Genomic DNA, 16,768 nt, shown 5'->3' with positions numbered 1-16,768 from the left:
TTTTATGTCTTACCAGCAATGATCGTTTATGGATGTCAACGATGCTTGACAAGTGCCGTTAACAGTGCCAGACACAATCTGACTCAGCTTTCCGACTGAATTTAGGTTTGAACGCCAGTAAAGGTGGAAGCTGCCATTTCCTGTCTTACATGGATCTTGTGTTCATTTGGTCAAAACTTATATTTTGCAGATTGTTCTCTAACATTTCTAACTTTTTTGGTTTTCTTACTATATTTAGCAATAACGAATGTGTATCAATTACAGTGTGAACACGTCAAACTACAACTCCGTAAATGAAATGATCAAAAAGAAAATTTTGATGGAGTTATGATCTAACTGTAGATCATTTCTCCTACCACTGGCGTCCCACATCTCTCAACTATACACCTAACCTAACCAACCTAACCTAACCTAACCAACCTAACCTAACCAACCTAACCTAACCTAACCAACCTAACCTAACTTAACCTAAGCAACCTAACCTCCCCTAACCAACCTAACCTAACCAACCTAACCTCCCCTAACCAACCTAACCTAACCAACCTAACATAACCTAACCCTGGAAGCTTCCGCATGACTTCTAAGGTCGAGTTGTTCATAAAGACGGAGGTAAGTAAAGCTGTGGCTGCATTTTTGTTTTCAGATTTCAATGGATATTTATGATATAAATCATGTCCACAAATTTGGTTTTGTGCTTATGTCTACAATGGCAATTTTTCAGTTCATTAAGAAAAACAACAGTTTGTAGAATATATTTCACACTACTCAAATGCTATAACAAAGTTTCATTATTAATGAATAATAGGTTTCATTATTAATGAATAATGTGTTACATTATTTATGAATAATAAGTTTCATTATCAATGAATAATAAGTTTCATTATTAATGAATAATGTTTCATTATTTATGAATAATGTTTCATTATTTATGAATAATGTTTCCATATTTCAGTCTGCTGTACCAAGTATTCTCAGTCACCTGTAACATCCCATGTTTGTTCATTTTCATATTTAATTTCCAATTTTTTTTTAATACTAAACGCTCGAGCACATTTCAAATAGCTTAACTGTCTACAGGAATATATGATTACTCACTCGACGGTAGTTCGCTAATTCAAAAGGATGATGTAAGAGTAAACGCCGTCTCTTGATGGCTAGGTTGCTAAATATGACCCACATGGTCACACAAGCCTTAGTCTCATGATTACTGTGTGGCCGTTGGCAACTCAAGGGTGGGCCGTTTTGATTACTGTTTCTTTCCCTTCACCACAAAGCTTTGGAACTCTCTATCCTTTCATGTCTTTCCTAATAACTATGATATGGCACTTTTTAAAAGACATGTTTTTCACTTCCTCCAAATTCGTGAATGCTTTCTCTTGTCTCTTCTTTTTCCCTCTCATGATCTTCTCCATAGTTCAGGTAAGGCCCGGCCTCCATGTGGACTTGTCTTCGTGACTCGAGACTCAAACGTAAAAGAAAAAAAAATCTCAGAAGGACAACAAAACGACCTAGGGAGAGCAGAGAAGCGACAGTATCAGAGGGACGACAGTAGGATAACAAGCGCGACCCGTCAATATGATGACCTTTACCCTGACCTTTAATCATCAGGTTAAAGGTCACGTCATCAAATTGGCCAGGGATCCTGTCGTGCTCCATGTGTTAAGGGAGATGGAGTCTGCCTTGATATGGTATAACCACTCTGCCAAAGCAACACTTTAAACTCTATGAATTATGCACCCAAGCTGAGACGGGGGATTATTGTATGGCTGGACTCTAACCTATGTCCTGCAGTTGATGACATGTAGGAATGGCATACGTGAAGCCTGGACCATGTGTGGTGGATGTGGAGTAATGTGTGGTGGATGTGGAGTAATGTGTGGTGGATGTGGAGTAATGTGTGGTGGATGTGGGGTAATGTGTGGTGGATGTGGAGTAATGTGTGGTGGATGTGGAGTAATGTGTGGTGGATGTGGAGTAATGTGTGGTGGATGTGGAGTAATGTGTGGTGGATGTGGAGTAATGTGTGGTGGATGTGGAGTAATGTGTGGTGGATGTGGAGTAATATGTGGTGGATGTGGGGTAATGTGTGGTGGATGTGGGGTAATGTGTGGTGGATGTGGAGTAATGTGTGGTGGATGTGGAGTAATGTATGGTGGATGTGGAGTAATGTGTGGTGGATGTAGAGTAATGTATGGTGGATGTGGAGTAATGTGTGGTGGATGTGGAGTAATGTGTGGTGGATGTGGAGTAATGTGTGGTGGATGTGGAGTAATGTGTGGTGGATGTGGGGTAATGTGTGGTGGATGTGGGGTAATGTGTGGTGGATGTGGAGTAATGTGTGGTGGATGTGGAGTAATGTGTGGTGGATGTGGAGTAATGTGTGGTGGATGTGGAGTAATGTATGGTGGATGTGGAGTAATGTGTGGTGGATGTGGAGTAATGTGTGGTGGATGTGGAGTAATGTGTGGTGGATGTGGAGTAATGTGTGGTGGATGTGGAGTAATGTGTGGTGGATGTGGAGTAATGTGTGGTGGATGTGGGGTAATGTGTGGTGGATGTGGAGTAATGTGTGGTGGATGTGGAGTAATGTGTGGTGGATGTGGGGTAATGTGTGGTGGATGTGGGGTAATGTGTGGTGGATGTGGGGTAATGTGTGGTGGATGTGGGGTAATGTGTGGTGGATGTGGGGTAATGTGTGGTGGATGTGGGGTAATGTGTGGTGGATGTGGAGTAATGTGTGGTGGATGTGGAGTAATGTGTGGTGGATGTGGAGTAATGTGTGGTGGATGTGGAGTAATGTGTGGTGGATGTGGAGTAATGTGTGGTGGATGTGGAGTAATGTATGGTGGATGTGGAGTAATGTATGGTGGATGTGGAGTAATGTGTGGTGGATGTGGGGTAATGTATGGTGGATGTGGAGTAATGTATGGTGGATGTGGAGTAATGTGTGGTGGATGTGGAGTAATGTGTGGTGGATGTGGAGTAATGTGTGGTGGATGTGGAGTAATGTGTGGTGGATGTGGAGTAATGTATGGTGGATGTGGAGTAATGTGTGGTGGATGTGGAGTAATGTATGGTGGATGTGGGGTAATGTGTGGTGGATGTGGAGTAATGTATGGTGGATGTGGAGTAATGTGTGGTGGATGTGGAGTAATGTGTGGTGGATGTGGGGTAATGTGTGGTGGATGTGGAGTAATGTGTGGTGGATGTGGAGTAATGTGTGGTGGATGTGGAGTAATGTGTGGTGGATGTGGAGTAATGTGTGGTGGATGTGGAGTAATGTGTGGTGGATGTGGAGTAATGTGTGGTGGATGTGGAGTAATGTGTGGTGGATGTGGAGTAATGTGTGGTGGATGTGGAGTAATGTGTGCTGATGTGTCAGGCTGGGGACATAACAGGAGTGGCTGGCAGGGGTTTGCTCGTAACAACAGAGTCATTTTCCAGATGGCAGGAGCCATCAGATGAACGATCAGGGGAGTTTATGGCGGGGAGAGGAAAGGATGAGAGGGGGAGACAGAGATAGGCGGGAGAGATGGGGTGACGGGAATGCGAGAGGAGTTGAACGAGAAAGAGAGCGAGATCATAAACAGTGGCAGGCTGGGGGGAGAGAGAGAGAGATGATGACCAGCAGGACAGTAGGTGACACCAACCATTGTTGGCACATTTCTAAAAATCTATTTTCATCTTCAGGTCTATCATAACAATATCCGAATACGATTTATGAATTGTCTCCGAGACAGAATACTGCCCACCTATCCTCGGCGTGTGTCCCAGAAGGTTAAGGGGGGTGGGAGTGGGGGAGGAGGGGGGGGGGGAATATCCTCTTCTGTATTATTACTTTCCAAAAGTGGTAACTGACGAAGGAGCTCAGCGTGAATATTTCCTTAAAGGCTCGATCGTCTGCTCCCGCCGCTATCTAGCTAAGGCGGGTAACGACAAACAGGTGTGAAAAGACAGACTTTACGAATATTTCGATTTTCATTGTAAATGAAGTCAATGCATGAGATTTACAGAGTGTGGAATGTTTCATTGTGGTATCATTCAACTAAAAAAGGAAAAAAAATATAAAAATATATATGTGAAATATATATGTATAAAAATATATATATATATATATATATATATATATATATATATATATATATATATATATATATATATATATATATATACATATATATATTATCCCTGGGGATAGGGGAGAAAGAATACTTCCCACGTATTCCCTGCGTGTCGTAGAAGGCGACTAAAAGGGGAGGGAGCGGGTGGCTGGAAATCCTCCCCTCTCGTTTTTTTTTTTTTTTTTTTTTTTTTTTTAATTTTCCAAGAGAAGGAACAGAGAAGGGGGCCAGGTGAGGATATTCCCTCTAAGGCCCAGTCCTCTGTTCTTAACGCTACCTCGCTAATGCGGGAAATGGCTGATGATACAGCGCTGGTGGCTGATTCATGTGAGAAACTGCAGAAGCTGGTGACTGAGTTTGGTAAAGTGTGTGGAAGAAGAAAGTTAAGAGTAAATGTGAATAAGAGCAAGGTTATTAGGTACAGTAGGGTTGAGGGTCAAGTCAACTGGGAGGTGAGTTTGAATGGAGAAAAACTGGAGGAAGTGAAGTGTTTTAGATATCTGGGAGTGGATCTGGCAGCGGATGGAACCATGGAAGCGGAAGTGTATCATAGGGTGGGGGAGGGGGCGAAAATTCTGGGGGCCTTGAAGAATGTGTGGAAGTCGAGAACATTATCTCGGAAAGCAAAAATGGGTATGTTTGAAGGAATAGTGGTTCCAACAATGTTGTATGGTTGCGAGGCGTGGGCTATGGATAGAGTTGTGCGCAGGAGGATGGATGTGCTGGAAATGAGATGTTTGAGGACAATGTGTGGTGTGAGGTGGTTTGATCGAGTGAGTAACGTAAGGGTAAGAGAGATGTGTGGAAATAAAAAGAGCGTGGTTGAGAGAGCAGAAGAGGGTGTTTTGAAGTGGTTTGGGCACATGGAGAGAATGAGTGAGGAAAGATTGACCAAGAGGATATATGTGTCGGAGGTGGAGGGAACGAGAAGAGGGAGACCAAATTGGAGGTGGAAAGATGGAGTGAAAAAGATTTTGTGTGATCGGGGCCTGAATATGCAGGAGGGTGAAAGGAGGGCAAGGAATAGAGTGAATTGGAGCGATGTGGTATACCGGGGTTGACGTGCTGTCAGTGGATTGAATCAAGGCATGTGAAGCGTCTGGGGTAAACCATGGAAAGCTGTGTAAGTATGTATATTTGCGTGTGTGGATGTATGTATATACATGTGTATGGGGGGGGGGAGGGTTGGGCCATTTCTTTCGTCTGTTTCCTTGCGCTACCTCGCAAACGCGGGAGACAGCGACAAAGTATAATAATAATAATAATAATAAAAATATATATATATATATATTCATTATACTTTGTGGCTGTATTCCGCGTTAGCGAGGTAGCGCAAGGAAACAGACGAAAGAATGGCCCAACCCACACACATGTATGTACATAAACGCCCACACGCACATATACATACCTATACATACCTCCCCCTCACCCCGCGCGCGAGCGAGGTAGCGCTAGGAAAAGACAACAAAGGCCACATTCGTTCACACTCAGTCTCTAGCTGTCATGTGTAATGCCCCGAAACCACAGCTCCCTTTCCACAAAACTTTCCATGGTCTACCCCAGACGCTTCACATGCCTTGGTTCAAACCACTGACAGCACGTCGACCACATCGTTCCAATTCACTCTATTTCTTGCACGCCTTTCACCTTCCTGTATGTTCAGGCCCCGATCACTCAAAATCTTTTTCACTCCATCCTTCCACCTCCAATTTGGTCTCCCACTACTCGTTCTCTCCACCTCTGACACATATATCCTCTTTGTAGACCACCTCTAATTTGGCTTCCCACTACTCGTTTCCTCCACCTCTGACACATATATCCTCTTTGTCAATCTTTCCTCATTCATTCTCTCCGTGTGACCAAACAATTTCAATACACTCTCTTCTGCTCTCTCAACCACACTTTTTATTACCACACATTCCTCTTACCTTTTCGTTACTTACTCGATCAAACCACCTCACACCATATATTGTCCTCAAACATTTCATTTCCAACACATCCACCCTCCTCCGCACAACCCTATTTATAGCCCATGCCTCTCAACCATATAACGTTGTTGGAACCACTATTTCTTCAAACAAACCCATTTTTGCTCTCCGAGATAACGTTCTCGCCTTCCACACATTCTTCAACGCTCCGAGAACCTTTGCCCCCTGCCCCACCCTGTCACTCACTTCCGATTCCATGGTTCCATCCGCTGCTGAGTCCACTCCCAGACATCTAAAACACTTCACTTCATCAAGTTTTTCTCCATTCAAACTTACCTCCCAGTTAACTTGAACCTCAACCCTACTGTACCTAATAACCTTGCTCTTATTCACATTTACTCTCAGCTTCCTTCTTTCACACACTTCCCCAAAGTCAGTCACCAACTTCTACAGTTTCTCATCCGAATCAGCCACCAGCGATGTATCATCAGCGAACAACAACAGACTCACTTCCCAAGCCCTCTCATCCACAACAGACTGCATACTTGCCCCTCTTTCCAAAACTCTTGCATTCACCTCCCTAACCATCCCATCCATAAACAAATCAAACAACCATGGGAACATCACACACCCCTGCCGCAAGCCGACATTCACTGGGAACCAATCACTTTCCTCTCTTCCTACTCGTACAAATGCCTTACATCCTCGATAAAAACGTTTCACTGCTTCCAGCAACTTACCTCCCACACAATATACACTTAATACTTTCCACAGAGCATCTTATCAACTCTATCACATGCCTTCTCCAGATCCATAAATGCTACATACAAATCCATCTGTTTTTCTAGGTATGTCTCACATACATTCTTCAAAGCAAACACCTGATCCACACATCCTCTACACTTCTGAAACCACACTGCTCTTTCCCAATCTGATGCTCTCTCTGTACATGCCTTTACCCTTTCAATCAATACCCTCCCATATAATTTCACAGGAATACTTAACAAGCTTATACCTCTGTAATTTGAACACTCAACTTTATTCCCCTTCGCCTTTATACAATGGCACTATGCATGCATTCCCCCAATCCTCAGGCACTTCACCATGAACTAAAAATACACTGAATATCCTCACCAACCAGTCAACAACACAATCACCCCCTTTTTAAATAAATTCCACTGCAATACCATGCAAACCCGCCGCCTTGCCGGCTTTCATCTTCCGCAAAGCTTTTACTACCTCTTCTCTGTTTACCAAACCATTCTCCCTGACCCTCTCAATTCGCACACCACCTCGACCAAAATATCCTATATCTGCCACTCTATCATCTTACACATTCAACAAACCTTCAAAATACTAACTCCATCTCCTTTTCACTTCACCACAACTTGTTATTACCTCCCCATTTGCCCCCTTCACCGATGTTCCCATTTGTTCTCTTGTCTTACACACTTTATTTACCTCCTTCCAAAGCATATTTCTATTCTCCCTAAAATCAAATGATACTCTCTCACCTCAACTCTCATTTGCCCTCTTTTTCACCTCTTGCACCTTTGTCTTGACCTTCTGCCTCTTTCTTTTATACATCTCCCAGCCATTTGCACTATTTCCATGCAAGAATTGTCCAAATGCCTCTCTCATCTCTTTCACTAACAATCTTACTTCTTCATCCCACTACTCACTACCCTTTCTAATCTGCCCACCTCCCACCTTTCTCATGTCATAGGCATCTTTTGCGCGAGCCATCACTGCTTCAATAAATACATCCCATTCCTCCCCCCACTCCCCTTACGTCATATGCTCTCACCTTTTTCCTTTCTGCACTCAATCTTTCTTGGTACTTCCCATACAAGTCTCCTTTCCAAGCTCACTTACTCTCACCACCCTCTTCACCCCAACACTCTCTCCTCTTTTCTGAAAACCTCTACAGATCTTCACCTTCGCCTCCACAAGATAATGATGAGATATCCCTCCAATTGCCCCTCTCACCACATTAACATCCAAAAGTCTCTCTTTCACGCGCCTATCAATTAACACGTAATCCAATAACGCTCTCTGACCATCTCTTCTACTTACACGTATACTTAAGTATATCTCTCTTTTTAAACCAGGTATTCCCAATCATAAGTCCTTTTTCAGCACATAAATCTACAAGCTCTTCACCATTTCCATTTACAACACTGAACACCCCATGTACACCAATTATACCCTCGACTACCACATTACTCACCTCTGCATTCAAATCACCCATCACTTTAACCCGGTTTCGTGCATCAAGGCTGCTAACACACTAACTCAGCAGCTCCCAAAACACTTGCCTCTCATGATCTTTCTTCTTATGACCAGATGCATAGGCACCAATAATCACCCATCTCTCTCCATCTCCTTTCAGTTTTACCCATATCAATCTGGAGTTTACTTTCTTACACCCTATCACATACTCTCACCACTCCTGCTTCAGTAGTGCTACTCCCTTTGCTCTTGTCCTCTCACCAACCCCTGACTTTACTCCCAATACATTCCCAAACCACTCTTCCCCTTTACCCTTGAGCTTTGTTTCACTCAGCGCCAAAACATCCAGGTTCCTTTCCTCAAACATACTACCTATCTCTCCTTTTTTCTTATCTTGGTTACATCCACGCACATTTAGACACCTCAATCTGAGCCTTCGAGGAGGATGAGCACTCCCCGCATGACTCCTTCTTCTGTTTCCCCTTTCAGAAAATTAAAATAGGAGGGGAGGGTTTCCAGCCCCCCGCTCCCATCCCCTTTAGTCGCCTTCTACAACAAGCGGGGAAGGCGTGGGAAGTATTCTTTTTCCCCTATCCCTACGAGTCGCCACACGGTAACCCTCAATTAAAAAGCAACTTTTTTCCTTCCATCTTCCGGTAGTTTTCACTGCTGAGAAAACGTCAGAATTCCATATCAAGAATAAACAACAATCTCAACTCATTATGTAACTACAATATAAGTGGCACAGCAGAACAACGTACGAGACATTTGAAGAAACTTCTGTTTCTTGCAACAGTGCCCAACATCTACCTTGGATGGAGGCTGGTATCAACAGTGGCCAACAATCTACTCAGATGGGGGCTGGAATCAAAACACGACCAAATTTGATTCAAATTGGCTAAGAGGTTTCAGAAATCATTATGTCAATATTTATGTACATGTGAATACATATATGTCTGTGTGTGTATATAAATGTATACGTTGAGATGTATAGGTATGTATACGTGCGTGTGTGGACGTGTATGTATATACATGTGTATGTGGGTGGGTTGGGCCATTCTTTCGTCTGTTTCCTTGCGCTACCTCGCTAACGCGGGAGACAGCGACAAAGTATAACACTCGGTCACTCACTCCACTAGTACATTACATCGTGTCAAGAACAACTGCAGGAAGATCACTACTCACCAGTCTTGACTTGGTACTTGAGTGCGTCCTTACAGTCCACCAAAAGTTGGTCCAGGTTCAGAGGTCTAGCGGGGATCTCGAGATCCAGCACTTCCTTCAACTGTTCGGGTTGATGGAAGTCCAGGATCTTGGAGTTTCGGTCGAAAGTGTTTCTCACAAAGTCGATGGAGATCTCGGCGACCCTCGCGAGGAATTCCCGCGTCTCTGGACCAGCCGTCACCGTGAAGGGCAGGAGATCTGGGGAGGAGAAATGACGTGGAAGAAGAATTTGCGTTCAGCATAACAATGAGAAAGGCAGAAAAATCAGGGTTGTGTGGATTACGTAATTAAACAGTAGTTTATCATAATTATCATTATTTTAATTTTAATTGTTGTTATTACATTATAATCGTTATTACCATAAAAAGTTCTACTCAACTATACACAGTCGCCAACTGCACAGGTACAATAATTCAGCACTTGTCTACGATGATGACCTTGTAATGGAAATGGGAGAGCCATCAAGCTACATAGGTTTACTTTTGGACCAATTGAGACATTACTCACTTGGGAGGTTAGGTGCCCATCACTCATACCTTCATCCATACTGTAGGTACACAACCCGCAGACCTAGATTACATTATGTAAGACTGTTGAAAACATCATGTAACTACCAATTAGTTTCTACAGATGCTGTTTATCCCTTCTTATGTGGTGCTCGTACGTCTGGCACCAATGACCTAACCCTCGGAGTCCTTCCTAACAACTTTAAAGGCTGAACGATAATTATTTTTGGAGACGTAATCCAACATTAAAAAAAATTTCATAAAAACTGTAGCGCTGAGATGCACAGCAAGAACCCATCCTCTGAATGGACAATACGCTTTTCTTGTCTATAAATTTGAGCCAAATGAATGATAAAAAAAAAAAAATGCAATTTATCAATATTCTGTGGCTGATACTATGAACTGAAGCTCCATTGCATTATAAATGAAGAATTGGGTGAATACATGATTAAACGTTTTAGAAACTACGACATGGCGAAGTTTTGACACTCAAGCTTATGATTTATTGTACCAATATTAGCAGCCCAAGGAGTGAAAAGGTTGTGCATTTCTTACATTTACTTAGTAACACAGGATATATACAAAACCTCTGGCATGTATTTCTAAGCATGTCACGTAGAGGCATTACTCTTGCCATCTTAGCCATATGTCATCATCATCATCAGTAATGTACAAGTACTTCTTTACGAAGCAAAACTGTTATAAACTACGGCATCGCCCACCAACAAGTGCCACTGTGGGAACATCCTTAACTATGTCTTGTATTTATACAGAAACTGATAACTATTTAAACATTATTCTCAATAATGTGAAAAAACAATTACATACAACTATACTGAATTACATATGCAGATCAGATAAACATTAAATAAATATACTGTACATTCATACACACATTGTACATTCGAATTAACGCTGAACATTCGTATGAACATTATATATTCAACTAAACACTGCACATTCATATGAACTTTGTACATTCATATACACATTGTATATACGTATTAACATTGTACATCATATAAACACTGTACATTCATAAACACTGTACATTCATATGAACACTGTACATTCATAAACACTGTACATTCATATAAACACTGTACATTCATAAACACTGTACATTCATATGAACACTGTACATTCACATAAACATTTATGCGCATTCAAAATTTGCATATCACATGTAATAAAGCGTTGTAGCGGCATGTTCCCAGTATGGGAACATTGGCGGGTTAAAAGGTTTATGTCTAACATCCATTACGACTCTACGTGTGAGTGATGCGTCATCCTCGTCCAAGTTCTACCTCACGGTTGATGGATGATGACATAATAAGAACAGGAGGCACTTGTGTTGTCCAATGTCCAGCCACGACCCAAATATAAGGAAAATAACAATAAACTCGTAAAAATGCAAAAAATGTAGTCCACGTAATTTGTCTTTATACAATGTATATGTCATAAATCGGAACTTCCTGTCATTCAGTACTTCTGACTTACTGCATTTGAATAAGAGATCATAAGAAGCAAACTTGTTTATATGCTCCAAAATCTAATCTGCGTCACCTCCATGGTGCGTACCTATTACTTTTCCGTCAAGTATTTTTCTGAAGATATCGTGAAAATATGTAAACACACACACACACACACACACACACACACACACACACACACACAAGAAGGATGAATTACCGGAGTGACAGGATGAATTCTGTTAAAGGAGGTCAAGTTTGACACACTTCATATATATGAGTTCTATGAGAGTGATCTCAGAGTTTGTATCTGTACTACCATAAAGCATTTGACACTCTACCATACAGGAGGATGACTAAGAAGCTAGTCCACCTGGCAGAAATAACGTAAGAAACTCCATCGATAGATTAATCGTCTTAGCGGGAGGGAGCAATGGACATGTATGTTAGAGCAGCCTTTCCTACATAGGTTACGATAACCGACCAGCGGAGTGCTACTGGGTTCGAGTCTGGGACATTATTCCTTCTGCTCTACAGTAATGACTTGCCTGAAGGTATGGACTCCTACCAGAGTGTTTGCTCATGATGTAGATGTTACGAAGGAAGTGAAAAGCGATAAGGAATGCATCAGCCGTCAGGGAGACCTAAACACACTCCAAAGTTGGTCAGAGCAAAAGTAAAGTAAAAAGGGCGAGTCCTAGTGAAACAGAACCTCAATATGATCATCATCTAGCAAGATGTAAGCTTCAGAACTGTGTGTGTGAGGACTTGGGAGACAATATCGTTCCTAACTGTCGGCAGAGTCCCACATTATGAGCAAAGTTAAGGAGACAAACTCTCTGCTGGCAAATAGTAAGTATAAGAAAACATTTTGTTAGCTATTCGTATCCTACGTAAGGCTAAAACTAGAATAAGCTTCTCAGTCTTAGTCCCCGCAGCTAGAGAAACATAAACAGCTAATGAGGAACGACTAGAAAATGGCAAGAAAGATGATACTAGAACTATGAGAGCTACGTTACAAGGAAAGACTGGAGGCTTTGAAATTACCCAATTTGGAAGAGAGAGGAGTGAGGAGTGACCTGCTTACAATCTTTATGCTTTTAAAACAAATCGACGATGTAGACAGTAAAGAATTCTTCGTAAGATGTAGAGACGGAACAACCAGAGGACATAAGGAAATACGAATCTGGTTGTTAAAAAGGATGCAATGAAATACTATTACAGTATAGAAACGGTGATGAACGGAACAGAATGACTGAGAACATCGTTGAAGTAGGCTACACACAAAACTGTGAGAGGCTGTTTATTAACAGAGAATGTTCAAAAGATAGGGTCTCACGAATGTGAAACGCCCTCCAAGTAGAGTACAAACAGGTTATCAAACAACAAACAGGTATCGTATACACACTATTATTTCCTGCCAGAAAATAATCATACTGACGTCCTCTCACACTGTTCCATTCTCATTACCTTGCTTTGCTTGGGGTAAATTTCATCAACCTTTTATCATACCAAATGTGGAGTGTCTCGATCCCCTAGTGAGTAGATGCAATCATGTACGCTTTTCACTTCCCTTGTGAAAAAAGAGCGGGATTTCACATACTTTCAAAGACGTCAATGTAGTTATTATCTGGCAAGAAATAAGCTTCAGGATTTTGTGCATGAGAAGGTCTTGGGTGTGGATACCATCCCTCTCACCAGAGAAGGGTAGGGGAGACAAACTGTCTGCCGGCAAATATCAGAATAGCTTTCAGGTACATGGATAAAGAAATTGTTTGTAAGCCGTTCATACCCTACAGAAGGCCAAAACAAGAATATGCTTCTGAAGTTTGGTTATCGCATCTAAAGAAGCACAAAGAATTAAGAGAGAAAAGTTCAGGGAAAGGCCTGAGGCTTTCAGTTTATTTAGCTTAGAAGACAAACGAATGTGGGGTGATTTACTCACAACCTTGAAGTTTCTTAAAAGATCGATGACCTGCGACAGTGAAAGGTTCGAGAGCGGGACAGAGCAGCGTAAAGACGGCATGAAATGAATCACAAAACTTATTATAATCATGTAGAAAAAGTACTTTACTGTGTAAGTGTGGTGGATGACTGGGATGAATGAGGACATGGGTAATGAAGCCAGCATGTACAGATGTAAGAAATTGTATGATACAGAATGTTCAATAAATGGGGTCCCACGAATGTAAACCTGCCAGCCCGTGCAGTGTAAATACACAAATACACACAGTGATGAAGCCATGTCCCGCATACACTTGTAGTGTTGCAAGGTAGTCAAACAAATTATTCTTGGTAATGGAATCAGAAACCTATTTGATTATATTCTAATCACAAGCTAAACACTGTCAGGCCATCGTCAAAAGTCTGCTGAAGACGTTACCATGTTATAGTTGATTATCTGTCAAAAGCTATTCCAAAACAAAAAGGGCGTTCCAAGCCAAACTGTCTTATCTAAATCTATAAAGCACTTAATATCAAGTCAGGTGTATAGTTACTTTGACTTGATCAAATTGTACAAGTAAGATACGTGATACATTGCATGATTCCATACGGGAGATGGTGTAATCTTCAAAACGATAACGTCAATTCAGTGTAAAATCATTTAATTCCAATCACGATTAAGGCGACGCCCACAGGCAGAGGCAACAGCATAGTTATAGAATACCATTGTAGGGTCGGCGTCAGCCTGTAGGACTTTTTTTCTAGGTTCTGTTGACTTCTTAAGGTGTTTATTCTTTTTTCATCTTACCTGGTTCTCATATTTCCCTTATCTTCAGTGGAATACCACTTCGGAATTACTGTATTAACCATTTTCAGATAAAAGGAGCATCATCTACCTACCACAGTGCCACATGCAACAGTTAACGTATTCTAGCAACGTTCAACCAACGTGCCAAAACAGAGAAACATAAATATTTGTAAGTTTAAATCGCCGCGTACTTTAAATCTTACCTGGATTCGTATTGGTATTGAAGGGAGGCGCCTGTTTCCCACCTCATGAGTTACCCCAGATTAAATTGGCTTCTTCCGCCCCTGATAAAAGGTCCAACAAATCCTTGGGTACTAGGCGAGCGTCCTAATGCATCACGGCAGCTGGTAACTCCGTAAAACTGTGGCAGCGAGTGTCACATGGCGAGTCCCACACGCCATGTTTACCTCCGGATTACCGCCTCGTTCAGAACCCTCGCCTGGCCACGACTTCCGAATTCGTTTCCTGCTACTGTCTCCCTCCAGTGTTTTGTTTACTTCATAGGTTTTACTGTCTGGTAAGTCTAGATTATAGAAGTGATTTCTTTTTTAGTTTTGGATTTTTCATATATATCTACAATCGCTTAAATCATATCTGACCTAAACCAGAGCAAATCATTTTTGCGATATTCGGATCTTGGGAGAGAACGACTAAAATTACTTAATTCCCAAATGGCTTTCTCCAAGATTGAGTATTTTCTCGTTAAAATTCTTCATTTGACGCAGTTATCTGCAGTCATTTCTGATTCTTTTTATGAGGCGAAATTTTGACTTCCTTAGTTTTTTCTCTTTAATATGGATATCATGCACGTATATGTTTCGTCATTAGTGTTCGTGGGGATTCTGTCGATCATTATCAATTAAATCTGTTTCCGCTTCCCTGGGGTGCAGCAAGTAAGCACACACACACACACACACACACACACACATCTTCAATCCATGATCGTGTAAGTGAAACATGGACTACCACATCTATATTGCCGTTTTTTATACACTTATAACAATAAGTTGATTCGTCTTGTTCAATTGGATCGTTTCCTGTACGTGATGTTTTATGTTCGTTTCTTGCCACTATCGTCCATGGGAACTGTTATATGAATTAAGTCTAGTTTCCCTTATTGTTACATAGAATGTTAACACATTACTTCTCTGAAAACACTGAAAATGGCTTTTCTAAAGTTTTGATTGATAAGAGGAAGCAGAGAAACTAAAGCAGATATCAAATCATGTTTCGACTTTTGCTTGGTAATTGAAAGTAAGTAGAATGACTATGTATATGAGTGTGTATATGACTGAAAATAAAGTAATCATCCAATTGTATGTATCATTGTTTCGTTGTCAATTATAGTAGGTGGATAAGTTTATACAAATTCTCATTAACAGATTATATAGTTAAATTTCCAAACAGTCATAAGTATAGTATTGTCAGATATTATATGCTGCTGCAGGAGAGGACAGCGTGTCTGTCAATATCTTCCTAAAGCTAATCGATATGTCGTCTCTCACAGGAGAGAAGCTAAGACCCTCGAGGATGTAGTCGTCTGGAGGGACCGCCCTTGTACAGCCAAGTGTAAAATTTTGAGAAAGAGAAAATCCATAAACCATCCTCTTTGATCTTCTTGGTCATTTTATCTATGTAGTTATTCATTCATGCATATTCATTCATACATATTCATTCATGCATATTCATTATTAGTATCTGTAAAACATTTATTTATTTTCTCTTATATTTACATTTAGCTTGGGTTTGGCAACCTTGAGAAAGGTCTTGTGTGACACCAGGAACCTTTCAAGGAAATGTCTACAAACCAGGTGTATGTTCGATATGATCCAGTCAGAAAAATGTTTTGAAAACAGGTTATGTGGAGGAGGACTGACCAGGACCCACCACCGTGGGAGAGGAAGCATAAATCCTACCTGGTAAATCCTTGCAATGTTACAACACGAAAAAAATGGTGATGACAATATATGGGAGACCAAATTGGAGGCGGAAAGATGGAGTGAAAGAGATTTTGAGTGATCGGGGCCTGAACATGCAGGAGGGTGAAAGGCGTGCTAGGAATAGAGTGAATTGGAACGATGTGGTATACCGGGGTCGAGGGGCTGTCAATGGATTGAGCCAGGGCATGTGAAGCGTCTGGGGTAAACCATGGAAAGTTCTGTGGGGCCTGGATGTGGAAAGGGAGCTGTGGTTTCGGTGCATTATTACATGACAGCTAGAGACTGAGTGTGAACGAATGGGTCCTTTGTTGTCTTTTCCTAGTGCTACCTCGCACACATGAGGGGGGAGGGGGATGTTATTCCATGTGTGGCAAGGTGGCGATGGGAATAAATAAAGGCAGACAGTATGAATTATGTACATGTGTATATATGTATATGTCTGTGTGTGTGTATATATGTGTACATTGAGATGTATAGGTATGTATATTTGCGTGTGTGGACGTGTATGTATATACATGTGTATGGGGGTGGGTTGGGCCATTTCTTTCGTCTCTTTCCTTGCACTACCTCGCAAACGCGGGAGACAGCGGCAA

The 16,768-nt window shown here is 41.6% G+C and overlaps 1 protein-coding gene across 1 annotated transcript in view; it reads right to left on the bottom strand.

Moving 5' to 3' along the window:
- The window catches only part of Gad1 (glutamate decarboxylase), a 151,568-nt gene that overhangs the window by 77,718 nt on the left and 57,082 nt on the right, over positions 1-16,768 (bottom strand). The window contains exon 2 of the mRNA XM_071677657.1: positions 9,467-9,703. Coding sequence (XP_071533758.1) covers positions 9,467-9,703 — 237 coding nt within the window. The remainder of the gene's footprint in view (positions 1-9,466; positions 9,704-16,768) is intronic.

This window comes from Panulirus ornatus, chromosome 25, assembly GCF_036320965.1.
Source record: "Panulirus ornatus isolate Po-2019 chromosome 25, ASM3632096v1, whole genome shotgun sequence".
In the NCBI taxonomy this organism is placed as follows: Eukaryota; Metazoa; Arthropoda; class Malacostraca; order Decapoda; family Palinuridae; genus Panulirus; species Panulirus ornatus.
Note: the sequence above shows the minus strand (reverse complement) of the source record. Positions and strands in the feature narration are given on the sequence as shown.